This window comes from Neophocaena asiaeorientalis, unplaced genomic scaffold, assembly GCF_003031525.2.
Source record: "Neophocaena asiaeorientalis asiaeorientalis breed wild unplaced genomic scaffold, Neophocaena_asiaeorientalis_V1.1 scaffold429, whole genome shotgun sequence".
NCBI lineage: Eukaryota > Metazoa > Chordata > Mammalia > Artiodactyla > Phocoenidae > Neophocaena > Neophocaena asiaeorientalis.
In genome coordinates, this window is record NW_020173550.1 from 5,259,864 (window position 1) to 5,287,433 (window position 27,570).

General features: G+C 43.0%; 1 protein-coding gene across 6 annotated transcripts in view; it reads left to right on the plus strand.

Moving 5' to 3' along the window:
- DOCK5 (dedicator of cytokinesis 5) overlaps positions 1-27,570 on the plus strand; it is a 161,922-nt gene that overhangs the window by 36,694 nt on the left and 97,658 nt on the right. For 5 of the 6 annotated variants that reach the window (XR_003003579.1, XM_024747671.1, XM_024747672.1 and 2 more), the window contains 7 exons: positions 10,652-10,800; positions 13,915-14,050; positions 15,387-15,544; positions 17,036-17,117; positions 19,766-19,895; positions 22,410-22,482; positions 26,175-26,317. Coding sequence is in view for 5 of the 6 variants with exons in the window: in XM_024747671.1 (XP_024603439.1) it covers positions 10,652-10,800; positions 13,915-14,050; positions 15,387-15,544; positions 17,036-17,117; positions 19,766-19,895; positions 22,410-22,482; positions 26,175-26,317 (871 nt within the window). In the remaining variant the exon portion in view is untranslated. The remainder of the gene's footprint in view (positions 1-10,651; positions 10,801-13,914; positions 14,051-15,386; positions 15,545-17,035; positions 17,118-19,765; positions 19,896-22,409; positions 22,483-26,174; positions 26,318-27,570) is intronic. The other variant, XM_024747670.1, reaches the window with a different exon arrangement.

Here is a 27,570-nt window from a genome sequence, read left to right on the forward strand (position 1 = left end):
CCCTCAGCCCATCAGTTCTGCTGCAAGGGATCAGCCACTCATTAGCTCTCTGTATGGAGTGGGTGTATCTTACCTGGACAGCGCAATGGCTGATAACCAGCAGATTCCCACTTTCGCCATGTAGAGCGGTTGATGATGTGGGTGGTGGAGGAGGTGGGCATCATCATTAGGTCAGTATTTTCCCAACTCACATGCTGATTGTAAAGTTATAAGGATAATAAGAGCTGCAAACACATCGTCCCTGCTGAGTGCCAGGGACTATTAATCCTCAGAACACTCCTATAAAGTAGCTGTAATTATTACCAGTTTATCAATGGGGAAATTGAGGGACCTGCTCTTAGCCTCTGTGTGTATCCCAGTGAATAGACATTTGTCGCTGTTTCAGTGCTCAGCCCCATGAGGGCTCCTATGAGGGTGCACTCTCTACCTTCTGTGTACCTTACTGATGCTGAAACATGAATCACATTAAACCATGCTCTGAAGAGTCTTCTTTTTGAGGCCAACTCATAGTACTGTTTCTCGCAACCATGGTTTGACCTTAGGATGCTAATAGCATATGCCAGGTCAGTGGGAAATGACACAGGAACCAGCACATGCTCTCCCTGATAAACCATAATCACAAGTTTTGTGTGTGGGTTTACAGTCAAGGCAAGGTAAATCTAGCACTTAATAATATTATCAGGCTGAGAACACCTGGGGCAGCCATCTTGCAGGAGGCCAAGAACCTTGAGTCTGGCGGCAGCAAGCCTGCACCCATGTCCACTTTAGGAAGCTCCTTTCTCAGACACTGAATGCATAGACACTGTTTTCTAAAGTTTCCTCTTTTCCTGGAGACCTTGTGGGTAGGCATCATTAGGTCTTGCCTTCTGTAGGCATCTTCCAGGCTTCCATGGCTGACTAAGAATTCCTATGAATGTACTGATATATTCCCTGGCCCAATGTGTGAATGAGGTTAGTCAGGACTCGACTCAATGCCTGGGAGCCAGTCTCTTTCCTTATGTGACTTAGTTCGTCTAAGTTTTTTTCAGTCATATATTGATTCTACATTTTAACTCTCAAAAGCCAACCTTACTAAGTAACTGGGAACACCTCACTCTAGATCCTTGTACTAAATAAAAACAGGAATCAAAACTCATTCTAGCATAACTTCTAGCAGTTAGTATAAGGTCATTTCCCAGGGCTTTGGCTTCCCAGGGTGGAGCACAGCAATAGAAATCACCAACCCCTTCTGTGGAAAAGCACGTGATTTTTCTCCACCTGCCCATCCTTCAAGGCCCCACTGAAGTCCTGTTTTCTTCATAATGTGTCTCCAAACACACCAATCCATAATGTTTCCTTCTGGACTATGGGAGCACTTCCTCCTGAACCAATCATCTGGCCCCTGGGGCACCGTGCCTTGTAATGCAAGTGATCTTTTGATCTCTTTATGTTTCATCGAGGAGAGAGCTAACCTGTAAATTCTTAACTCACAAGCTGGGGAGAGATGCTGTTTTAAGCCCTTTGGCCTACATCGATCTCCTTCTATTGAAAGCACTCTCTGGTTCCGGTTAATTGATTGGTTAGTGGTGGATATAACGAGGTTGATGGATGGCTTAGTTCCTTAACGTAGTCTTTCTGGAAATTGGTCAGTGGTGAAAAACGTATTAGCTAGTAAGTACTGGGAAACGAGATTTTTTATAGCTGTAATCTACAAGAGTGGAGAGCATGAATGAGCTAGAGTTTTCTTCTTGCTAAAACACAACTCTTGTGCTTAGTTCATGATCTGTGTCTAGTACATGTCCACAGATAATTGTGCCAAGTCTGCTATTGACTAGGAATGAGAAATAAGTGAGCCAGGGAGGAAGAAATATGATTCCTGTATTTGTGTTTCCAAAATCTTTTAAGCTCTGGTTGAGGATTTCCTATGTGGAAGTTCCACTATTTGATAGCAGAATTGAGTTCTAAGTTAAACAAAAAAAAAAGAAAATTCCACCCTCCTCTCGGGGGCAGCACATTTCCCATCTTAATCTTGACGTCTCCTAAAATAATTATTTTGTCATTGTGAGTTATTTTTTCGATGTCTTATAGCTGCTATTGGTTGACTAGAAGGTATTCATTGTGGGGATCTTAATCAGTTGATAGGGCTGAGAATCTGCTCCTTCTTTGGATAGCACGCACACCCATTCAGAAATGATCCATTTCAAAAAAAAAAAAAAAAAAAAAAAAAAAAAAAAAATAATCCTATATCCAGAAAACTGTCGTTTAAAAGTAAAGGAGAAACTAAGACATCCCCAGATAAACAAAGCTGAGGGACGTTGTGACTACTAGACTTGCCCTGAAAGAAATGCTCAAGGGAAAATTGCAAGGTGAAATGAAAGGACACTAGACAAAGCCATATAAAGAAATAAATATCTTAAATGAACCAATTAAAAAAAAAAAAAAAAAAAGAAAAAAAAAAAAGAAATGATCCATTTCAAATGGAAATCTTGGCTTTCTTTTTTCTGTCCCTTCCTAAAGCATTGACAGTTCACTTCAGGCAGAATTTCTGAAATGCTTTCTCAAAAATCTGTATGTCAAAGTAGCCAGCCTTGGGGCTTCCCTGGTGGTCCAGCGGGTAAGACTCCACGCTCCCAATCCAGGGGACCCAGGTTTGATCCTTGGTCGGGGAACTAGGTCCCACATGCCGCAACTAAGAGCCTACATGCTGCAAATAAACATGCTGCAATGAAGATCCTGCGTGCTGCAACTAAGACCCAGCGCAGCCTAGATAAAAAATATTATATAAAAAAAAGTAACAAGCCTTAAATCTTATGATTCACTGGGAAAAAAGTTAAGGGAACCCAGATCTGTAGGTTTCAATCACCGCCCGCCCCCCCCGCCCCGAGACATGCGTGCGTACACACACACACACTTTTTTTAAAAAAATAAATTTATTTAATTTATTTATTTTTGACTGCACTGGGTCTTTGTTGCTGCGCGCGGGCTTTCTCTAGTTGCGGCGAGAGGGGGCTGTTCTTCATTGTGGTGTGCGGGCTTCTCATTGCGGTGGCTTCTCTTGCTGTGGAGCATGGGTTCTAGGCACACGGACTTCGGTAGTTGTGGCGCATGGGCTCAGTAGTTGTGGTGAGCGGACTCAGTAGCTGTGGCTCACGGGCTGTAGAGCGCAGGCTCAGTAGTTGTGGCGCACGGGCTGAGTTGCTCTGCAAGCGGCATGCGAGATCTTCCCGGACCAGGGCTCAAACCCGTGTCCCCTGCATTGGCAGGCAGATTCTTAACCACTGCGCCACCAGGGAAGCCCCACACAAGCATTTTTATTGGTGTTTGCTTTCTGATTCTGTGTGTAAGTTCCTTCAGTCTGTGTAAAGATGAATACAGGTTTTCCTAATCTACATCAGTACTTTTATCTCTCACGCATTTTCTCCCACAGATTATGAAACCAGGCATTGTGTTTGGTGTCTTTAAAGACATCTTAGAGCCTCCGCCTTTCTCTACAACACATTTCTTAGTTCTCTTCTTATCAGTCTCAGTTCATGAGAAATTTAGGAGGTAGGTACAGAGTCTTAAGTGAGAAGAAAATACAATCCACTAACCAGGTTAAGCCCAGCCATGTAGACACAGGTAATTATTCTAGAAGGGAAAGATATTTGTATAGCTGTGATTTATTTTTAACAGTCATACCATAACCTTGTGAAATTACCATAAATATGTTTTAAAGTGGGGATGTTGCAGCCATGCCAAGGAGAGAGGAACCCACCCATCCAGAGTAGAAAGAAGAAATGGTAATTCCCACACGTTCCTTTTTTCTCTTTGTTATATTAGGATTATTTATGATTTTATTATCTTTCCTGTATGCTTTGGAGAAGAAGCAAGCTGTAGGGGACAGACAGGGGACTAGAAATTAGGAAGCATGATTTCTCATCCAGTCCCTGCCCTAACTGGCTCTGGTTTTGGACAAAGTGCTTGAAGTCTCCAAGTGTCTGCTGGATTTTACCCATCTGTTAAAATGATGCAAAATCTGCCTTGTTTACTCCATAGTGTTGTGAGGGTATAAAAAGAAATCATCTGGGACATCCAGAAGGACCTGTGACATCTGGCTGCTAGGCTGTAGAAACTTAAAACTACAGTGTGATTAACCACGAGCCTTTAGTTTTCATCCCTATCCATGGAGCACAGTCTGCTCTTATCTTCCTAAGTATGTGAATCTGGGCTTCCAGAATCAAAGCCCAAGCTTGGTTTAATGCTTGCAAGATGAGTCCTTGAACAAATAAAATTAACTAGCATAGTGTGAAAAAAAAAAAAAAAAGAAATCATCGTGCAGGCAGACCATCAAGGACTCTGCAAACGTGAGCATGAGAGTCTTGATGTCTTAGCTGGACGTCCGTCCTCCCTCGGGGCAGCCTGGCTCGCCGTTGCTCTGGCCAGACTGGGAGACTCTGAAGCTCCCTTCCCTGTCCCCCGTTATCCAAGGTCACTTCCTTTGTCTTGTGTTGTGGTCTTAGGCGGAGCGGCCTTGAGCACTCAGTCTATGTGTTTCTCCCCGTAGATAGTGAGCCTCCTTAGCTTAGGTTCCAGTCCAAGAGACAGGGATCATTCCAGAAAGGAAAATGGAAGCACGCAGATGCTGCATGCAAATGCACCGCAGTTTCTGACGAGCTTTGCCTGCACTGCTGATCCTGCATTGGAACCTATTTACCTGGTTTTTTCAGTGCTTGATCAGGAAAGGAGGGAACACTGTGAAGGAGGACGTGGTTGCCTGGTGAAATGGCAAAACTGGGGACATTGGGGTCAGACAGGCGGCTGGTTCTTAAATTCTGACTTGCTGGAAATTCCCTGGCAGTCCAGAGGTTAGGACTCCACGCTTTTACTGCTGAGGGCCCGGGTTCAATCCCTGGCTGTGCCGTGTGGCCAGAAAAAAAAAAAAAAAAAATTCTAACTTGCTCCCTTACTTGGTATGCACTTTTATATTCAGAAAAAAATAACAAACCCAGTAATAGTGCAAACAAACCCAAGCAGAAAGAACACAGATTCTGCAGGCAGGGAGTTTGGTTCAGGGTGTGCCACTAGAGGATTTTACAGCCCAACACAAGTCCTTTGACCTCCTAAGTTTTCCTTTCCTCGGCTTCAGTGGTAATTATATATTACACATGCCTTGCAGATTTGCTGTAGAATTCAATAAGATAATCTGTGTCACATTTCTGGGACAGTGCCTGCACATTGTCAAAATGTGACAGCCCCTGACTCTCCCCTTACTACATTGCTTCAGGAAAGAGCTGATTCATGTTGAAAAGTGTTAGGAGAACTAGATCCACATGGAATTTTGCCCTGAGCTAGTTTAAGGGTGTGCCTGCTACCTACCCGGTGGGCTCCCTTCCAGCCCTAGAGTCACTGAGCTACGCTAGGTGGATAGTTTTAAAGTATTCCATTCATTCTTTTCTGCTGCCTCTCAGGATCCAGTGAGCTGAACTTGGCTTCTTTTCCTTCTTCCCTGCCATGTGAGTTGCCTCAGCCAGAAGGGCGGACCCCTGTGCATTGATTTCTACATGATGGTTGGATGTAATATCTAAGTTTACCCTTCCAGTGACAACCCAGTTATACTCTTTGAATACGCACAAATCTGCACCCCACTTCATACTTATCCTATTTTCTCAACTAAAACTCAGGTCTTGAAAACTGACAAGTTGGAGTATATTTGTGGGGACGTCAGGACAAGACTTTTTGGAAGAGGAGCTGTCCCAGGAATTCTGAGGTGTTTGGTCATCATAAATATACTCTCTAATGCCTCACCCTGAGATTAAGTGCAGTGCCCACCTTCCAGTGGGCGAAATGGTTTGGTGAGGTTTGGTCAGCCAGGCTGTTTTGTTCATACAAGTTCGGCAGACTGAACCTGATCCGATTTTCTTATGGAAAAGAGATTGCAGAAGAGCCTGGTGGTGGAAGGTGGTTAATACATCTTCTTGAATCAGGTGAACTTAATTGCTAAAATGCAGTTCGTTGAAAGGATTGATCTCCTCTCATTGAAAATTTACCAGCAAAATAGAACGTAGGGCTGACCTACAGTCCTGTAAAAATCTAGAGCAGAGAAAGTGCCTGTCACCAAGGTGGGGGTGGGGAGACTTGCCGGACACACCATGAATTGCCCTTTCATCCCATCTTTGCATATCCAGGCAGATTAAAGCTACTCAAGTCTAATCTTTTTGAACTGGTGGTTATTACTGGCTGCTGGAGGATATGCTCTGAAGTGTAATTAAGCTGATCTCAAGGTTGAAACCAGGCGTCTGATCGCTTATTACTAAGGACAGAAAATTCCCATAGGAAGCTTCGTCCTGGTGCCAGGGCATTTCAGCTGTGAGTTGCAAGCCCTGCTTTGGTGCATGGCTCTCACGAGAGGCAGGAGGAGATGGGGCGATGGCCAGAACAGGGCAGAGGTGGCGCTTTGGGTGTTTTTCCAGTTTTGTTTTCCTCTGACTTTGGTGCCGGGCTTCCAGGATTTCCTGCACTACTTCCAGAGGCGAAAACTGTCTTTTACTGGAATCTTTTCTTTAAAAATCGAGCGTTTGCTAGTCAGGCCAAGCCTTTAGCTGACAGAAAAAGCACTAGGATGGATGGATGGGAAGAGAGGCAGGGCCCCTGCGGATTCATGTCCTCCCAGAGCTAAGGGTCAGCGCAGCACAGGACACAGAAAGACCAAGACACCAACCATCCCGGTTCCCGGAAGGTCCAGATACTCAGAAAAGACATGAGATTCATTGCGAAGAGCTATATACGGGGGAAATTTGATATAGAGCCACCACACTGTGTGAGTACATCAGGACCGAGATGGTCCGAGTCAGATATATTTAATCAGGAAGTTGCTTGGAGGAGTAATTGAATTTAATGTCTCAGCCATAGACTTGAAGACGCTTATCCTTAGGAATGGATCTCATTGCTGGTCCCCTGATTTTACAGATGGGCATATCCCAGAGGGAATAATTTGCTCAAAGTCACTTAGCAAGTTAGTGATGGAATTAGAGATAGAGACCAAGTCCCCTGTACTTTCAGCAAAGAAGGTTTACAATGGAAGAGGAGAGATTGGTGAACAGAGGAAATATTGATTCTTTTGCAGAGGGAGAGGTGGTGTGGAGGCCCAGAGAAAGAGGCTTTTGACTCTGGTCCGCATTCTTTGGGAAAGAAAGTGAAGAATAGAACCCAGGTTTTCTGACACCCAGTGGGGTGGTACCATTGTCTCAGTGGCCCTCAGAATTTCTAAATGACTCAAAGGATGGCTTCTGTATTTCTACTGCTATTGAAGATAAAGCTGTTTCTTTTCTTCTTGTCCCTTTTTTCTTCTCTTTAGAAATTCTTAAAAAAAAAAAAAAAAAAAAAGACACCCAGAATAGAAATGTAAAAAGTGAGACCTCAGAGATCGTCAGGTAGAAAAGAGGGATAAATTCTAAGCAAATGCAGGCGTATCCTTACTGTCTAGTTAGAAGAATATTTAGATTTCTCTATTTTGTGTAGCTATTCCTCAAACCGAAACCAGAGTGTTATTTTATTATTATTATTATTTTTTTGCGGTACACGGACCTCTCACTGTTGTGGCCTCTCCCGTGGCGGAGCACAGGCTCCGGACGCGCAGGCTCAGTGGCCATGGCTCACGGGCCCAGCCGCTCCAAGGCATGTGGGATCTTCGCGGACCGGGGCACAAACCCGCGTCCCCTGCATCAGCAGGCGGACTCTCAACCACTGCGCCACCAGGGAAGCCCCCAGTGTGTTACTTTAAGTTCAAGCAGTCACAGTTTGTTTTTCGGTCGCTCCTGTGTCCCAGGCTTATTCTGCGGAGAGGATCAAAGAAATTATTAAATACATTCCTTGCCCTCCTGAATTCTGTGACCATGGCTGCTAGTATAAAAAGACTGAGATTAGTGGAGGCTAGAGACAGGAGAAAAGGCACTCTTTAATGGGCAGGCTTGGGTGTAACAGGGAGGAAAGATGGAGACCTGAGTCCTTGGCTTCTGGTGTTGATGGGGAGAGCTTGATTTTCTCCTCACCTGTCCTCATTTGCTTCCCCAGGAACCCAGAAAGTGTCAGGGGCCAGCTACTGCATAGAACATCCACGTAGAACAGTCTTAGGAATGTGGTAACAAAATCTGTTTCCTTAAAGTAAATGGGAAAGTCGTTTCCTTTGGTGTGTTCCGGCATATCTACTCACAATTAATTTGGCAAAGTGAACCAGAAAAGAATGGCCATCTTCATCCTTCTTGGTGGCGGGGTTGGGGGGGGAACTCTTGGCCAAGCAGGCTGATATGGACAGGCAATAATTAAATTGCTTTGGGTAGTGTCTAATATAATTGAGGCCAAGGACTTGTGAATATATGCCCCAAACAAAGCGCTGTCTCATAGAGGATCCCCTGAGTCTCGGAGCCCTTTCTTTACCATATTATGAGACCTAATATCTTAATTAAAATGAGCACACATTGAAAAAAAACTAACTAGGAGTATAAAAATAGATTGCAAGAAGAAAAAAAAGATCCCTTGCTGCCTGGCAGCTTTGAAAGGCAAAGTTTTATGGGCTTAATCTCTCAGTTAGAAAGACAATGAGTTGGAAACATTTTATATGGAATTGAATGAAAAACACAGGGTCGTTTTACCTTTGCTTTTAAAAGTCTCATTTATGTTTTTCTAAAGACTGGCTGATGAGAAAGAGGCAATTCAGAAAATGCTAAAAGCATAAAATGTAGGCGGTTTCAGAATTTTAATCAGCTTTCGTGTTCTGTGTTTTTCAGATCAATGGTATTAGCAGAGCGTGTTGCAATCGCAGATAAATGAGTTCTTCATCTCTTTCTTCTGTGTTCTCATAGAACCTTGAACTTCTTGTAGGGCTCTTACCACATCTGCTAATCCCATTGATGTCTTCACTGTCCCCACTTAGGCTGAGGGCTCTTCACTCCACATTTACTGGTTGTTCACGAGTATCTTGGATATTTTCAGCCCTGATTCTAGTCGATAACATGACCCAGGCATCTGTACCTGGGACTGCTGTACCTAATATTCCCTATCATTTTAGAAGTGTATGGTTATACAAATATATCATGACTTTTCACCTATAAATAAAAAAGAAGTGGTCTCATAGTATATAGGGGGTGATGGTATATATTTGTGTATCAAAAGGAATGCACAGAACAGATTTCCTGACTGTTCTATCTAAAGTGGCCTCCTTCCCCCAGGTACACCCTGTCATATTGCCCTATGCACTTTTTATAATCCTTCTTGCACTTTTTATAATCTGAAATGGCACTTTTTATAATCTGAAATGACAATATGACAGGTACACCCTGTCATATTGCCCTTGCACTTTTTATAATCTGAAATTATCCTGTGTGTATATACATAAATATTATATACATATAATATATGTATGTAATATATGATATTGATATATTTATATTTACTATATAATTTTAATATATTTACATATATGTATATAAAAGTTTACTTATTTATTGCTGCATTCTCCTTCTGGAATGTGCAGGAACTTTATTTCCAGCACGTGGTAAAAGCTTATTGACTTTTTTTCCCTTTTTTTTTTTAATGAATGAATCCTTTAGGTAGAACCAAGGTCATAATGGCATGGATATCAAGTATTAGACTCAATATGACTGAGGCACAAATAATTAGCTGGTCGTAAGTTAATTTTAGTTCAGTTACAGGAAGTTCTTACTGAAGCCCAGAATAATGGTTTCATTATTCCAGGTCTAACAGTTTCTGGATGGTCTAACAATTCAGTGGGGACTTTAATATTTCACATTCTCTTTTCGATTATCCCTTATCTCTGAAATTACAATTCTTTCTCCATCCAGAATTCACTGATGCAGTACATTTTATAAAGTGCCTACTAGCTCCTAGGGATACAAAACGGAACAAGCTCCTTGTCCTGTATGTTCTTACCATCTGAGGGGAGAGGACAGCAAGCCAAGGTGGTTCAGGTTATGAGTGCTGGCATAGGAATAAATTCCAGCAGCTGTGGGAGAGATGGCCAACCCAGAGTTAGGTTTTGAGGAAGAGATTTCTGAGATTCTGGAGATGTCAGAATTAGCAGTTGGAGGAGGGTGTGGTGTGTGAGCAAGAGACGGGGAGCGTTCATGGGGGGAAGAGGAGAAAAGTGGTTCCAGGTGGAGGAGTCGCTTAGAGAGTCTGGAGCATTTGGGAGAAATGGACATCGCTTTGCGTGGAAGGAGCGTAGATTTTTCAGGTAGTGATCGGTGTACAATGCAGCTGGGAATGTGGGTAGGAGCCAAGATAGGAAGGACTTACGTGCGATCTAGTGTATCTGGAGGACAGTGGAAATCACTGGAGGGTTTTAAGTAAAGGAGGGACGTGGGCAGAATTTTAGGGGACGTGGATGATTTGGTACACTTATAAGTTAGGACTAACCATCCATCCTATCCATCCTACAAGTGCTTATCTGTTTTAAACCTGCACCAAAGGAGGAAGTGGGAATGGGTCAGGGCAAAGCCATCCCTAGTGATGTAACAAGGTCGCCTCAATGTGCACAGCTCACTGCATGGCAGAATTAGTTGCTTAAATGACACCTTATAAAGGATCGGGTCCAAAGATGTTCTTATCTTCCATCACACCTTTTTTTTTTTTCCTCTCTTTTTTTGGTCCTTTGCTCTGCCTCATTTTCCCACCTTAGAACAACAAGGTCACGCTCTTCCGCCAACTGCAGCAGATGACGTACAGCCTGATCGAGTGGCGGTCCCAGATCCTGTCTGGAACCCTCCCCAAGGACGAACTGGCAGAGCTCAAGATGAAGGTCACAGCCAAAATCGATCACGGGAACAGGTAAACCAGGGATGACTTTTCACTGAGAACTTGGAAAAAACCACACACCTTCATGCTAAGGACACAGCTCACCATGAGCTTGTGATCTTGGAGTTGCCAAAGAACAATGCTTAACTGTTCTCTTTCTGCCTTGGAAAATATTTAATTTTGTAGAAGAAAATTTGGCAGTGCCCTTCATGGGCCAGACCCTGTGCTGGATCTCTGGTCTCAAGGAGATGATGGATGATCAGGGAATATGGAGCTTGAATGGAAGCAACTCCACTGCCAGACAAACTCAGAGGGTCTGGGCATCAGAAGCTGACAATTTCGGGGACCTGGGACTATCTCTATCTTTATTCTTTTTTTTTTTTAGTTTTTATTTTATACTGGAGTATAGTTGCTTTACAATGTTGTGTTAGTTTCAGGTGTACAGCAAAGTGATTCAGTTATACATGTATCTGTTCTTTTTCAGATTCTTTTCCCATTTAGGTTATTAAAGAATTGAGTAGAGTTCCCTGTGCTATACATCAGGTCCTTGTTGTTTATCTATTTTATATGTAGTGGTGTGTATCTGTTAATCCCAAACCATAATTTATCCCTCCCCCCCCCCCGCTATCTTTCTTCTAACAGGATCATCGTCAGACTCATTCTGTCTCTTTCTTTCTGTCTTCCCCTAAGTGGGAACATTGCTTACATTGTGTAAAAACCAGATTTGCCAGAATAGCCTGTCTCCGATAACCTCTAAAGAGTTAATCACGTCATTCATCTTCCGATTGGCTCGGTCAGATATGTAGGTCCCAGATGTTACTGCCCTTTGGAAGACAAAAAATTTAGTAGATTCATCAAAATTGATGGTGACCTGGGATGATTCGTCCTTCCTGACCAGCTCTTTTTAAACACTGGGTTCGTTTCTCAGTTTTTGTTGATGATTCATTTGACATTTAGTTTTGTTTTGTTTTTTTTCCTTGGCTGTGTTGGGTCTTCGTTGCTGCACGCGGGCTTTCGCTAGTTGCAGCGAGCAGGGGCTACTCTTCGTTGCGGCTTGCAGGCTTCTCCTTGTGGTGGCGTCTCTTGTTGCGGAGCACGGGCTCTAGGTGCGCGGGCTTCAGTAGTTGTGGCTCGCGGGCTCTAGAGCGCAGGCTCAGTAGTTGCGGTGCACGGGCTTAGTTGCTCCGCCCTTGTCTGTCCACAGGACTATAACCACAGGAGCTGCACTGCTAGTCATATAGTCCCGGGGGGACGCTTAAACAACAGCTAAGATGGGATAAAGCAGCTCCCTCCTGGCACACAGACTGCCTCTGTATTCTTGGGTCTTGGCACACTGTGGCATCAGCCTGGAGGCCTCTGGTCTCTGGCAAAGCATGGTAATGTCCTACAAACAGCAGACCATGCTGGCCTTTTCATTTCAGCCCTTGGAAGCAGCTCAAGAAATGAAGCTGCTCCGTCAGTCAGTGCATCTGTGATCCAGTCTCTGAGCAGCCAGCAGGGCCCATTGCTCATAGTCTGGGCGGCCTGTGGGTCTGGCCGCCATGGCAAGGGACCTGCCAGATTGAATCAGTTGATGGAGATGCTATAAAACAGGGAGGCAGGAAATTAGGCATTTTTGCTTTCTGCCCAAAGACTTGGCACGTACCACCGTTATCCTTGAACTTTCTTGCCCTTTGGACATCCTCACTCCTAAACTGCTAGTGCCTGGAATGAACTGGGTGTTCTGATCACAGTATCCTGTTTCCACCACAGTTCCCAACTTCTTAGAACTAAGTACAATTTTTACTGCTTCTGTGTGCACATCGGGCCTAAAAAGCCTTGCTGGGATGCTGCCATGCAGGGACCGTATGGGCCTTACTATTCCCGTGCGGCACCCAGAGCTCTGTCTTAACACAGCCAGGGGTTTTCTTGTGCCAGTAGGAGCTAACATTCATTGAGAGCCTATTATATGCTAGATATTGTACTGTGTGCTATATATGTACTGTGCTATATATGCGTTATCTCATTAAATTCACACAATAGCCCTGAAGGGTAGGGAATAATTTACAGACGAGGAAACCAGGCGTTTGCAAAATTAAGTAGATGACCAGAGTCATATTGCCAGCAAGTATTAAAACCAGGATGCAAATCTTGGTCCAGCTGACACCAGAGCCCATTCTCTGAGATAGATTTTGTGATACCAACAGCCAGGACTTAACTTCTTTGATTCCTTTTGTTGCTCTTGTTGTTTTTGGCTGCGCCGTATGTGTTGTGGGATCTCAGTTCTCCGACCAGGGATTGAACCCAGGCCACAGCAGTGGAAGCCCTGAATGCTAACCACTAGGCCACCAAGGAACTCCCTTGATCTCCTTTAAAATGGTCTTGAAAAGGGCTTCCCTGGTGGCGCAGTGGTTAAGAATCCGCCTGCCAATGCAGGGGACACGGGTTCGAGCCCTGGTTCGGGAAGATCCCACATGCCGCGGAGCAACTAAGCCTGTGCGTCACAACTGCTGAGCCTGTGCTCTAGAGCCCGTGAGCCACAACTACTGAAACCCGTGCGCCTAGAGCTCATGCTCCGCAACAAGAGAAGCCACTGCAATGAGAAACCCCCGCACCGCAACGAAGAGTAGCCCCTGGTCGCCACAACTAGAGAAAGCCCGCACGCAGCAACGAAGACCCAACACAGCCAAAAATAATAAATAAATTAAATAAATAAATTAAAAAAACAAACAAACAAAAAACAGTCTTGAATTAAGCACTGTCCCCCAGGCCTGTGCTTTTAAGGAAATCAGGGTAAGCTCCTCAGTATCTGAGCATTCGTCTTTCATAGTTCCTATAGCAAACTACAGATGATTAGGGGAAAGAAGCATTGGTCAGACGATTTTGGTTAGAATTAGCGCCAGTTTTGCCTTTCCTGTTGAGGTTCTGCAGACCAAATTACTTTGCATATTATATGAGTTTGGGTAACATTTGCGTAAGTTTTTTAGGATTGTTGTTGTATGGAAAGGAAGCAAAAATTGAAAGAAGAAAAGCCAGTGAACTCTTCTTATCATGACTTGTCTGGCACCCAGCCTTTCAGCTGAATCCTCTGGGTTCTTCCGTGAAGACTCTTCAGGAAAGGGTCTGCTCCTGACGAGGAGAACCAACTGACCATTTCTTTCTTTCTAGAATGCTGGGGTTGGATCTGGTCGTGCGGGACGACAACGGGAACATCTTGGACCCAGATGAAACCAGCACCATCGCCCTCTTCAAGGCCCATGAAGTGGCCTCGAAGAGGATTGAGGAAAAGATTCAAGAAGAGAAGGTGAGCTTCCTCAAATGTGCAGACTTTGGCCACAGAGGTTCCATTTTTGCTTTTTTTTTTTTTGCGGTACGCGGGCCTCTCACTGTTGTGGCCTCTCCCGTTGCGGAGCACAGGCTCCGGACGCGCAGGCTCAGCGGCCATGGCTCACGGGCCCAGCCGCCCCGCGGCATGTGGGATCTTCCCGGACCAGGGCACGAACCCGTGTCCCCTGCATCGGCAGGCGGACTCTCAACCACTGCGCCGCCAGGGAAGCCCTTTGCTTTTGTTTTGAATGAAGGAAAAGGAGTTAAGACAACAGAGGTGGAAACGTTGTTTAGAAAATCATTCATTTCCTCATTTTAGAAGCAGAATGTTACAAAAAGAACAAGGCAGTTTTGTGTATTCTGACCTGGGAAGATTGCAAAGATAATGTGTTAAGCAGAAAAGAGCAAGATGCAGAACTGTGTGTATAAAAGGCTATTATTAGTGTTTCAGAAAAGAATATACATACATCTGTGCTTTCCTATGTGAAGACTAACTCTGTAGTGATAGACAAGAAACTGACAATTAATGGATGCCTCTGAGGAGGAGCACTGGGTGGGAGGAAAGCCTCTTGACTCTGTAAACTTCTGTAGTTAGTACATAGATCATGATTTCCAAAATCAGTAAAATAATATTTACAAATAAAGTGTTTGAAAGATTTTAAAAATAGTAATTGGACAATAAATAAAAATTCAAAAGGTATAGGAAAAGAGAAAAAGAAAAAAGTCACCTATATTATGACTGCCCAAACATACTGATGTTGAGGTATATATTCTTCCAGTCTTTCTGTTCTAATGAGTAGAGGTTTCTCTTTATTTCGTTTAGTTTGTAGGTTCTATTTCTTCACAGTTGTAATAATATTTCGTTGTGTTTCTGGATCTAATGGCTAATCATGCCTGAAGGTGGACCTGTCCAGTGGAATCTCTTATTTGCAATGAGAGTTGTTCCCCAAAAGAAGGATAATGAATCGTGATGTTTATGCTTTTGAGGTTTACGCAGAAATTGTCGTGAGATGAGAACTCCTTAAAGCTACTAAAACCCTGACTTATCATAAACTTTAGATGTTTGCTCTTTAGACAGCATTTATTGAATTACTTGGGTTCAAGGCGCTTCACAGGACTGCCTTGATCACCTAAATAATAATGGTTCTATTTTTCTCACTTGATCACTTCTCCACTTACACACACTTTCTTCTCAGTAAGTGCTTCTCTCCGGTGGTCATTATATTTGGCTCCCGTTTGCAGGCCAGAGTCTTTGCTAGCGTTTCCCACTTGCTGAAACCAAGATGCTTTTCTATCTTGTCCTCTGTGTTCAGTCAATCCTGCAGAATCTGGACTTGCGGGGCCAGTCCATCTTCAGTGCCGTGCATACCTACGGCCTCTATGTGAACTTCAAGAACTTTGTCTGCAACATTGGGGAAGATGCAGAGTTGTTCATGGCCCTCTACGACCCGGACCAGTCCACGTTCATCAGGTAGTAGAGACCCAGGTCATCTTCCGTCAACCTTGCAAAAATACCCAGTCTTCACCTATCTCCTCCCTGAGGATTTCTTTGCTGGGTTTGAGAGGGGAAGATGGAGAAGAAGGGGAGGATTATCTAGGCAGTAGAAAATAAAACCCTTTGGGTCGCTAAGCCATTCTGAATAGCTGCTGAGACAGTGCAGTAGTAACAGTTTGTGTACTCCCTGGGTCTTAGAAATCACAGAAAACTCATCCAAACATGGTGACAGGAACAGAGAATTCAAAGGAGTATAAGAGAGGGGTGAGGGAGGGATGACTCGGCAGAGCACGGAGAATTTTAGAGCAGTGAAACTATCCTCTATGATACTGTCATGGTGAGTGTGTGTCATTACACATTTTTCCAAACCCATAGAATGTCCAACACTAAGAGTGACCCCTAATGTAAACTGTAGACTGGGGGTAATAATGACCTCTCAGTGTAGGTTCAATGATTATAACAATGACTGTACCATTCTGCTGGGGGTTGTTGATAAAGGGTGGGGGCTGGGCATGGAGGGGGGCCTAGGGGAAATCTGTACCTGCGGCTCAACTTTGCTGTGAACCCAAAACTGCTGTAAATTAAAGCCTTCAGGGGATGATTATAGGCTTTGTTCAACCCTACAGTCATGCTGCCGCTGAGCAGCTAAGAAAACAGGTTTATTCTTGAGAAGATGGTTAAAAGTAATTACTGACAAATTATTTATTATTTTTTTAAATACATTTTTAAATTAATTAATTTTTGGCTGCGTTGGGTCTTCGTTGCTGCGCACGGGTTTTCTCTAGTTGCGGTGAGCGGGAGCTACTCTTCGTTGCAGTGTGCGGGCTTCTCATTGTGGTGGCTTCTCTTGTTGCGGAGCACGGGCTCTAGGCACATGGGCTTCAGTAGTTGTGGCTCGCGGGCTCAGTAGTTGTGGCTCACGGGCTGTAGAGCGGAGGCTCAGTAGCTGTGGCGCACGGGCTTAGTTGCTCCGTGGCATGTGGGATCTTCCCGGACCAGGGCTCGAATCCGTGTCCCCTGCATTGGCAGGTGGATTCTTAACCACTGCGCCACCAGGAAAGCCCCAAAATTGTTTGTATCTAAAATAGAAAGCTTATTGCAGTGTGGTGGATTCCAGGGGATGGACTTGGAATGGTTCTTATAATATTATGTTCCTGATTCAGCAAAACTGAAACTTTCATACAAAGAATTTGAGATGGAACATAGACCCCAGATAGAATCTGGTAGAATCTATTGTGTCTGTGCCCGTTTGAGCAGTGCTTGTCATGGGGCCGTACTGGGTGTACCTCAGAGAGCCAGGCTACAGCCAGGAGACCAGAGGCCGGTCATTGGTGTGGTCTCAGACCTGCCTGGTGAACTTTACTGGGCTCTTCTGGGCCACCTTTCGACCCTAGTAAGTCTATACTGAGAGCAGCTTCCTCCCCGTTTAGGTGCTCATTGAGATTTTTTTTTTCCCCCCTTCATCAGTGAAAACTACCTAATTCGTTGGGGCAGCAATGGAATGCCCAAGGAGATCGAGAAGCTTAATAACCTTCAAGCGGTCTTTACTGTAAGTCCTACCTATGTTTAACCCTTTCCTTTGTTTGTGATCTTCACAGGTATATGGAAAATTTAAAAACGGACACGTGAAAATAACAATCAGCATGATCCCTCTAGCAGGACTGACCCACTCATTTATTCACCAGATATTTATTGAGCACCTGTCAGAGGCCAGGCACTTGAGATACATCAGTGAACACATCCCATAATGTCCTGGTTCTCAAGGAGCTTTTTGTCCTAATGGGGAAGTCAGTAATAAACAGTAATCAGATAGATGAGGATTTGTATAGAATGTTAGAGGTCGTGAGTGCCTTGGGGGGATTGGGAGTTTCTGGGCTGGGGGAGGGTTGCTGTCTTAAACAGCTGGGTGAGGGCAGACCTTTCAGCAAGAACTTCCAGTTGATGAGGGGGTGAGCTGTGCAGATAAAGGGGGGAACCTTCCAGAGCCATGTTACAGTCGGGGCAAAGACTGGACTAGACTTTTCTGTTGGATTATATGTTAATGGACTTTTCGCTCTCTGTCTCCACTTCCCCGAGTCAGGAGGTGCTGCTGTAAATGGATCAAGAGCCAGGAGATGTACTGGGCTAGAGCCTTGGGCCTGGTGACTCTCCTTTTCATGGGCTAGGAACTTCCTTGGGATTCTCTCTCCTTTTTTGGACATCAGTGATTGAAATGCCCTGGAGCTGCTGCCACCTGCTCTGAGCAGCCTTGGTGGGCAGGTTTTCCAGCTCCCATTAAGCCTAAAAGAGATACTGGCTTCCTTTTCTCCCTTTTTCCCTTAAGCCACACCAATATTTTGTCTGCTTTTTCTCTTACCACTCTTACAGTCAGGAAAACAGAGTCTAAGGTAAAGCACCAAAGGAAGTGATAGGAAGGCGCATTGGTCCCTGCTTCCTTCCTTCCATCCTTCCTTCCTTCCTTCCTTCCTGCTTTCCTTCTGTCCTTCCTGCCTTCCTTCCTTCATTCCTGCCTTCCTTCTTTCATTCCTTCCTTCCTGCCTTCCTTCCTTCCTGCCTCCCTCCCTCCCTTCCTGCCTTCCTTCCTTCCTTCCTGCCTTCCTGCCTTCCTTTCTGCCTTCCTGCCTGCCTGACTGCCTTCCTTCCTTCCTGCCTGCCTTCCTTCTTGCCTTCCTTCCTTCCTTCCTGCCTTCCTTCCTTTCTGCCTTCCTGCCTTCCTTCCTGCCTTCCTACCTGCCTTCCTTCCTGCCTTCCTTCCTTCCTTCCTTCCTTCCTGCCTGCCTTCATTTCTGCTTATTATTGTTCATTCCATCTGTTAACCTCCTACCCCTATGAGGAAAGTGGTGTATTACTATCCCTGTACTGACCCATCCACATCTTCATCACCTAGTAAACACCGACAAAAAAGAGCTTAGAACTCTTCCCAAAACCTCTCCCCAACACGCAGAGTATTTCCTCAATTCTGAGATATGTGAGGGTTTTTTTCCCTGAAATTAAAAGGCGTTTATCAGTCAATGCGTACATTATTTAAAAAAACAACAACAACAACACATTAAAAAGGTGTTGTTGAATCATTGGTCCATCTTCTAATCAATACCATTTCAGAATAGTTGCAATTCACCCCCTCCTCTCCTCCCCCCACCAGTTAGGCTCCTCCTATATGCAAATTTCATGTCCAACTTTTTCAATGAAATAAAATGTGACCGATTCTTTGGTCATTGAATATTCTACAGAAACTTCATTTATACATGATTGTATATTATTAAATAATATCAGTGTGCCCCAGTTTATGTAACCAGTCACTTAAAATCTTTATGTTTCTATTAATAGAAACTTCACAAAACCTAGAGTAGAAATTCAAGGTGAATATCGTCATCGGTATATATTCCTATCTTGGAGACCTGAGTTAATTTGATTATAGTGGATAGATATGGATCGTTTGTTTAAAAAGTAATTCTTGATTCAGTAAAGAGGCCTTGGATAGCCGTTTCATGAAAAGAATTTGAGATGCAGTTAAATCATTTCTGGTATTAAAGCAAATGAGATATGTGAGCTCTTTTGTGGGTTTACTCACCCATCCTTAGGAATACAAACAAGCATAGAGCATGAGCCCCAAAAAGACAGACATTTCATCGCCACGTTTCTCATTAGTCAACACACACCCAGAAGCTCTCGATGGATATCTCTCATGAAACAGATGAATAATTGCAGAAAGCAATGCATGTAAATTTCTGTGTCATAGTTGCCTCACAGGATTATTTGGAAGGTGAAATGAAATATCACCAGCATGTGTAGATACCCAGTAAATGTCAATGTCTTGTAAGTTTTAATTTCGTTTGACACTGAAACGTCTCTGGTGCTCGGATATGCCCTGGCCAGGATATAAAGTAACAATGACAAGGGATCCCATTTTTACATACCCTGCGTAAACTGGAGACTTGAGATTGAATACAATCTGATTTATAAATTTGAAGTAGGAGCTGGGGAATTTTTAAAAATTCTTTTTTTGAATACAGTCATTTTTCTCTGATGCTATGATAGTTCTTGGGTGGATAGGGGGAAGAGAGGAGTCCTTCTGATATTTCAGCATTAGGAAGTACGCTCTGAACGGTGTTTTATTGTAGAGTGAAAAGAAAAGAGAAATGAATGTGACAGGGTGATGTAGGGTGACATCCTTTTCTGTTCTCTCTGCCCCTGTAGGACCTCAGTAGCACAGACCTCATCCGGCCCCGCATCAGCCTCGTATGCCAGATTGTCCGGGTTGGCCACATGGAGCTGAAGGAGGGCAAAAAGCACACATGTGGACTCCGAAGACCCTTTGGAGTGGCAGGTACAGAAAGAACCCGAGATGGATGTAAGATGGTATGGCCACTGGGAAAACAGTATGGTGGGGCCTCAAAAAATTAGATTAGGATCCAGCAATCTCACTTCTGTATCCCCAAAGGAATTAAAAGCAGGGTCTCAAAGAGATATTGTCACAGTCACGTTTACCACAGCGTTGTTCACAATAGCCAAAGCAGCCCAGCTGTCTGTTGACGGATGAATGGATAGGCAAAATGGTCTTTCCATACGGGGGAATGTCATTCAGCCTTAAGCAGCCCGTGTCCCCTGCACTGGCAGGCGGGTTCTCAACCACTGCGTCGCCAGGGAAGTCCAATGTGAATGTTTTTAATACCACTTTGAGCTGTGCGTTTAAAAATGGTCAAAATGGCAAATTTCATGTTATGTATATTTTTCCACAATAAAAAAAAAATTAAAAGAAATACAGAGAAGAGGGAGGAAGGAGAGAGGAGACTCAGAGACAGTGCAAGATGAATTTGGTTGCTAGTATCAGGCACACCGCGTTTACTGCCTGAAACTGCCACGTAGCTTTTTGTGGGTTCTGTGTCCTCACCTAGATGCCCCTCCTTTGTTTCTCCCTCACCGCCCAGCACTGTGTCTTGTACACAGCAGGGCCCTCTCAGTAAAGCCTCCGTGTGACTGTTGTAATTTTCCCTGACTGCGGCTGCGTATTGATGTTAATTGAATAAAATTCTCCTGGGAAAGTGGTTTGTGTGTCTAGGAAATTGGCTCTTCCAAGGTAACATTGCTTTCAAAGAGCGTCCTTGGCTTAAATCAAACTCCATAACCTTCCGGGAGGCCCTCCATTTTCCTCTGTAGTTTGTTAAATGGAGGAAATATATTTTTGGTATTGCACCGACACTTTGGTCCCTAAGTAGGTTTGAAAGCCATCAATTCTGCCCCTGGAACGAGGGCCCAGAAACTGCACGTTTTCAGGGTTGACCTGTGGGTTACGTGGCTGGTGAGGCAGCCTTTGTACCCCAGGAGGCTGTGTGCCTCATGCATCCCTTGAACGGCCTTGCACTGCACCTGCTCTCAAGGTTGGCCAGGCTCTGTCTAGAGGGAACAGCACTACTTCCTGATAGTGAATTGAAATAAAAGCCCAGAAAAGGCAAGGAACCCTGGCCCAGGACTGCTTAGCCATCTATTCGGCAGTCTATTCTTTCATAAAAGATTTCAGGAATATTCGAGGTCGTTGTCTTTCAAACTGGACCATAGAGATTCAAACGTTAAGCTCAAGGCTTTTATTTGCCCTTCCATTTCAGGGTGTATGTGTGTTCATTCAGGGCGTGGAGATTCATTTACTTTGAGCCTTGATGCCAAGCACCAGAAGTTAGGAGTAACTAGATGATGTCATTCACAAATGAACTGCCTATTTGGGGGTTCAAATACAAATTCTCCAATGTGCACACGCACGGGCGCATGCAGTTTTCAGGGGTCTATTAAGGGCTGATAGCAAGTTGGTGTCATGCCCTGCTTTCTACAGCTTCCTTTCACTAACTATTCATTCCCAACCCTTATGCACTATATGTTCGGGTTGATTTGAGAAAGCATCTCCTCTCTTGTCTTTAGTTTTTCTAATGACTATTGTCTCATATCTCAGTATTTCTTTTAATCGCCAAACGGATTACCTGTGGTGTGGCTCGTTAGTGTGTGTTTTATGGCTAGATTGTAATTTATTAACCAAGGAATGGCTTCTTGCCATGGCCCTTGCCTAACCTCAGCAGCTGTAGAGTGAATGGCCCACTTATTAGTGCTCTAGGCAGCAGGCATAGTTAGGTTAAATGGTTTGGCCCTGTAATCACTGGGTTCATACCCTGGCTTTACCACTTAAACTTCTGACCTAGGGAAAATTACCTACCTTTCCTGTAGTTAGTTTCCTCATCTCTTAAAGTAGGGCTAATAATAATATTTGTATAAATAAGATAATCCATGCAGTAGGGTTACAACAGCGCTTCCTTAATAGCGCCTACCGGGCATCAAAGACCAAATCACTATATGGTCTTCTAGTCTGTGCTGTTAGTGCCCTGGTGCCCTTCATTTATGTGGAAACCAGGTGAGAAAATGTCAAATCCGAGGGACGGTGGACCACTGCAAGTCTTGAGTTCCTCTCCCAGGTCTTTTATTGTATTGACACTCCTGCCAAGAAAAAAAAAAAAGAGTGTTCTCTGGGTCTTGGAACGCAGGCTTACTAAAAAGGGTCAGTGTCACGTGACTCAAGAATTCACCAACTTGGTCTCGTAGAATGTTTTAAAGGAGGTCGTCTGCAGGGTTGATCCAAGAATACCCAAGCCCCTGCCTGAGCCCCTGATGAATTGATCTCCTGCTAGGCTGGGGACACTGGGAGTCATCATTGGCAAAGAAAGAAAAGAAACGTCCCTGCTCGCTCTCGCTCTCTTTCTTCCTCCAGGGTTCTATGTTTGCTGATACTGTAATCTTCCATAGTTCCTCGCTGAGGCCTGAAGCAATTAGTTTCTTTAATTAAGCTTTGTCTTTTTCCTAGTGATGGATATTACCGATATCATACATGGGAAGGTGGATGATGAAGAAAAGCAACATTTTATTCCGTTTCAGCAGTAAGTACTGTGGCATTATCCCAGGTGACTTGAGACCTGGATTAGGCCTTTGGATGGTGTGTTAGAACCAGGTGCTAGGAACCTTTTGCCTAGTTAGAAAAGGAAAGCTCTTAAGCGGGAAGATTGTCAGAGCGGAGCTGACAGAAGACTTTATTCAAAGTCCTTCATGTGGCGCTCCGTTAAGAGGGTAACTGAACTTTCCTGATTCTACAGAAATGACCAAAGGAACATAAGGGGCAAACCTACCAGACCATGGTGCCATTTAAATGCCAGAAATGCCAAAGTTTGTCTGTACTTTGTCCTGTGGAACAGGTATCACAGAGGACGAGGAATCGAGTAGAATAGCACAGGGCTTCTCAGACTGTAACCTGCATATGAATTACCTGGGATCTTGTTAGAATGGAAAACACGATCTGGTGGGTCTGGAGTCTGCATCTGACAAGCTTCTAGGTGATGCTGCTACTGCAGGTCTGGGGATCACACTTTGAGTAACAAAGGTTTAGGAGATGCGAGAGTGAAGGGTAGACTAATCCTTGTTTTCCTGCAAGCGGAGGGAAGCCAGCCTGGGAATGCATGGAAGCTTTCCCCGCAGAGCTGCACTCAGCTCCCCATACTGAGTCTCAGGAGCTGGAGCCCCAGGTGGGCCACTGGGGGACGTTGGAGAGCTACTCTCTATCCCCGTAACGCTGAAGGAGCGTACGTGTGAACATCATGACTGGCTCATACTCCAGCAAGCATGCGCCACTGACCTCGCACAGGTGGCTGGGACGTTGCTGGATCTGACTCCTAACAGGGCAGTCGTGTCAGTGAGAAGAATTGATTGTCTCGGCCAGTATGCGGCCACCACAACAGATCAATATGACAAACCGAGAATTCCAGAAACCAGCCCAAGGATATTTGAGTTAATATGTGATTTTATTAGTAATAAGTAATATGGTTATATATATATTTTAATTATTTTAAAATAATTTAAAATCAGTGGAGAAAGATAAACTCTGCAAAAGGTAGTGTTTGAGAAAATTAGCTAACCATTTAAGAAACATAAGTTAGATCCTCATCTCCCACCTTATACCACTGTAAATTCCAGATGATAACATATATAAGTGTAAGAGCCAAAAATCTTAAAGTACTATAGGAAAACAAAAGTTTTATACGGTGTGATGTGTGGGAGGCCTTTCTGATTCAGACACCAAAGATTCACCTAAAGAAGAAAAATTGATAGGTTTCGCCACACAGAAATTTTAGACAACTTATACATAGAAAAAATTTAATAAACTCTTTGCAATGTCTATGAAAAAGAATAAATATTTCTAAATTGTAAGGAATTAATACAAGTTCATAAGGAAGTAAGAAGGAAACATACACATGCAAAGAAATGGCCTATAAATTCATTGAGAATCAATGAAAGGCAAATGAAACAATGAGGTTTAGTTTTGGGGTTGACGAAGTTTTAAAAATATATGATATTCAGCGTTCAGTGGGTATAAATACTACTTATAAGAATATAAATTGTTATAATGCATTAAAAACCTTAAAATTTAGAAATTTCAAAGAATATACTCCATAATTAACAGTGATTATTTCTGTTGGTGTAACTCTAGGTGATTTAGCCCCTCTTTTGGTTTAACTGCTTACTATTCTTTCTACAATAAATAGGTATTATATGTAATTTTATTTAAAGTCTAAAAATCCTTATCTTTCATTTTAAAGTCCAGCACTTTTGGATAAGTTTCTAAATATAATAGTATAAATAGTTTGTGCTAAGTAGTACTTCCCTTCTCATCCAGAAGCTGCTATTAATTATTTTTAAAATATGTACTTATCTAGTATCCTACCACCTATACACTGACCCTCCAAGAATATGGTGAGGTAAATATTTTATGTAGCTTAGTGCTAGTGTGAATTATGACACAACTTTCAAATTCATGAATGCTGCTCCCAGTGTAAATACGTATATTTAAGTATATTAAATAAGTGTGATATATTAAATTAATACATGTAATATATTAAAATATATAATTTTATATTAATGCATTAAATCAAATGATTTCATATATTAAACCAACTATATTACAATATCTTATGTAAATATAATAAATATTAAATAAAATATATAGCATAAATGTGAACCTATAAATACATAAAATATAAATATACTTGTGATAAATATAAATAATTTTCATATCCATGAATGTTGTTTCTATTATATATACATATATTATAATTATGTCCTATGTATAATATATGTATATTTTATATGTATATGTGTACTAGGAGCAGCATTCATGGATGTGGGAGTTATATGAAATATTATATAATAATATATATAATATTATATATGTTTCAATATATATGAATTATCGGGGCAGCATTCATGAGTATGAAATTTATTCTACTCCATACAAATAATATTATAAATGTATATAAAATAGGAGCCACATTATGGATATGAGTTACCTCAAATGTGTTTCTCTGTATTTGTCTCACTTTCTGAGGTGGGTTTCTTCTTTGGTTATGTGCCTCCCCGCTTACTTTCTGAACCAGCTCTTACCTAAGCAGCCCTGCTGAAACTGAGCTTTCAGACTGTCTCCACCGCATAATAATACAAGCTTTGAGTCTCCAAGGAGCCCAGCCCTAATTTGATTACCACTCACTGTGTGGCCAACAGCCACTGCAGCTTTCACGATGCACATCACAGCCTCTGGCGTAGAACTCCTAAGATTTATGGCAAATGCTTTCATAACTCACCTCGAAAGCTTTGTAGTGATTATTATATTGGGAGAGTTTTATGCGTGTATCCTGCTAGTCTAAGAGGGAGTCATTTGAAAACAACTCAGACTGTCGCAATCCCACTTTTCAGGAACATATTGCAGAATGCTTCCCCCCTATTGTCAGGGTACAGGTCTGAACCCTGCAGAGAAAGCTGGCCTGTGTGTCGTGGGCAAGAGAAGGAAACCACAGCAGAGAAGACTGGCCACCGTTGTCCTGCGCCCGGCTGATATGTAGTTATTGATAGCGCTTGTGCTTCCCATAGAATGGGGGCTGTGTTTGGCTCTTTGATCCCCCTGTATGAGCCTCAGCCAGATGTGATCTTTAAAGTGGCTCTTGTTTGCTGGTGGCTGTGCCATTGCAACCCTAAGCATAGTTCTTCATCGTGTGGGGTTCCACGAACACCATCCCGAAGCCGCTGCGTACATACCGCTCTTGTACATTGAGTCTTGTCACTAGATGTGGGCCTTCCAGGCATGTGATCCTGGCCCATTTCCTTACAGATGAGGAAACTGAGGCCCAGAGGGGAGACTCTAGCAGAGCTCACTTGGCAAGTAGAGCCAGGACCCGGAGGCTGGGTCTTCCTGCCCCTTCCTCCGTCCATCTACCATTCCATTCCCGCAGCCTCTCCCACCTTATAAAGTGCATCAAGCATCGCCCCTGGTTTTAGTTGTTAACATTTGACCATCAGTTTTGTTTGTTCTTGGGGTTTATTTATCCCCTCACTCCCCCAAGTCATTTCAAGATGAATTTGGTGTCTAAGATAGGCCCCCGGTGGGAAAATAAAGATGGAAAGTATCCTGTAGTTAGGTTCCTCTACTGTTTATATTTCCAACTGATGCGCATCGGACCCACCACTATCTGAGGCTGTGCTGCAGAGACTTAACTCTTTTTTCCTTACCAGTCATTTCTGACTTTCCCAGAATTGCCATGGAAACCTATATCCGGCAGAGGCAGCTAATCATGTCACCCCTGATAACATCCCATGTGATTGGGGAGAACGAGCCACTCACTTCAGTCTTGAATAAAGTGATAGCAGCCAAAGAAGTGAATCACAAAGGACAAGGTACACAGCCCTATGTACTGAGCTGGGAGGGGACTCTGGCACGGGTGGAGGGGTGGCACTCAGAGCTGAGTCCTTGGACTCTGGCCCTTTCACTATCTTTCTCTGATATAAAACAGACCCTGCTGGGGACTGCCCACCTCAGTTTCCGTCTAAAGGCAGTTAAGACTTAAGAGAGTTGGATCACAGCTGTATTTTGTAAATTCTACAGAACAGATTCTCATCCCATGAGTCTTTCCTCACTTTTGTCTGACCTGTAATCCCCGTGTTGTTTCCACAGGTCAAGGCACAAAGGAAAAGTTTTTTTTTTTTTTTTTTTTTAAATTAATTTTTATTGGAAATTAAAAACTAAAAAAATTAGTTTTTATAGTTGCTTCACAACGTTGTGTTAGTTTCTGCTGTATAGCAAAGTGAATCAGTTATACGTATACATAGATCCCTTTTTTGGATTTCCTTCCCATTTAAGTCACCGCAGAGCATTGAGTACAGTCCCTTGTGCTATACAGTAGGTTCTCATTAGTTAAGAAAAAGAGTTTTGAGGATAATTATGTTCCACTCTCTGAATATGTTTCTCCCGATACGTTTCCTAAAATTGAGAGGAAGGAGACCAAAGTGATGCAAATGAATATGTATTAATATAAACTAATGGGCTACCTAGCACAACATTTTTAGTTGTTTTTAGTACCTCCATATATCATTTTGTTGACATAGTTTTAACTCAGAGGAGTTCTGCTTGTTGAAACTGCATTTTTAACTCAAATAATAAGGGAAAATAGTTTAAAATCTGAAATTCAAATGGTGATGATTTGGGGATAATTTTGAAGATTGAGTCAAGTTTTTTTTTTTTTTTTTTTACCACCCTGTAATCGTCTTCTGAAGTGGAAGCAATTAGGAAACATTTTCAGGATATTTAATTTGCCATGTGTTCACAGTTATCCTGAGTAGTAAATACGTGTGAGAAATCATAGAATCCGAAAATAAATAACTAAATGTATTTCTGTTGTTTTGGAACTCCTAACCTAAGGATATAATTTGTTAAAGTGGAAAACCCTTACACTAAGTAGATTGCTGTGTATGTACAATTTTTTTGAACAAAACTGAAAAAAGAATACCATTCCTTCTCCTCCTTCTTAGCAATACACTTTTCAAATGTTTTCATGCTCTTCATAAATATTTTTTGTGGCTGCATAATATTCCATTGCTTGGATATATATATATATATATATATTTTTTTTTTTTTTTTTTTTTTTTTTTTT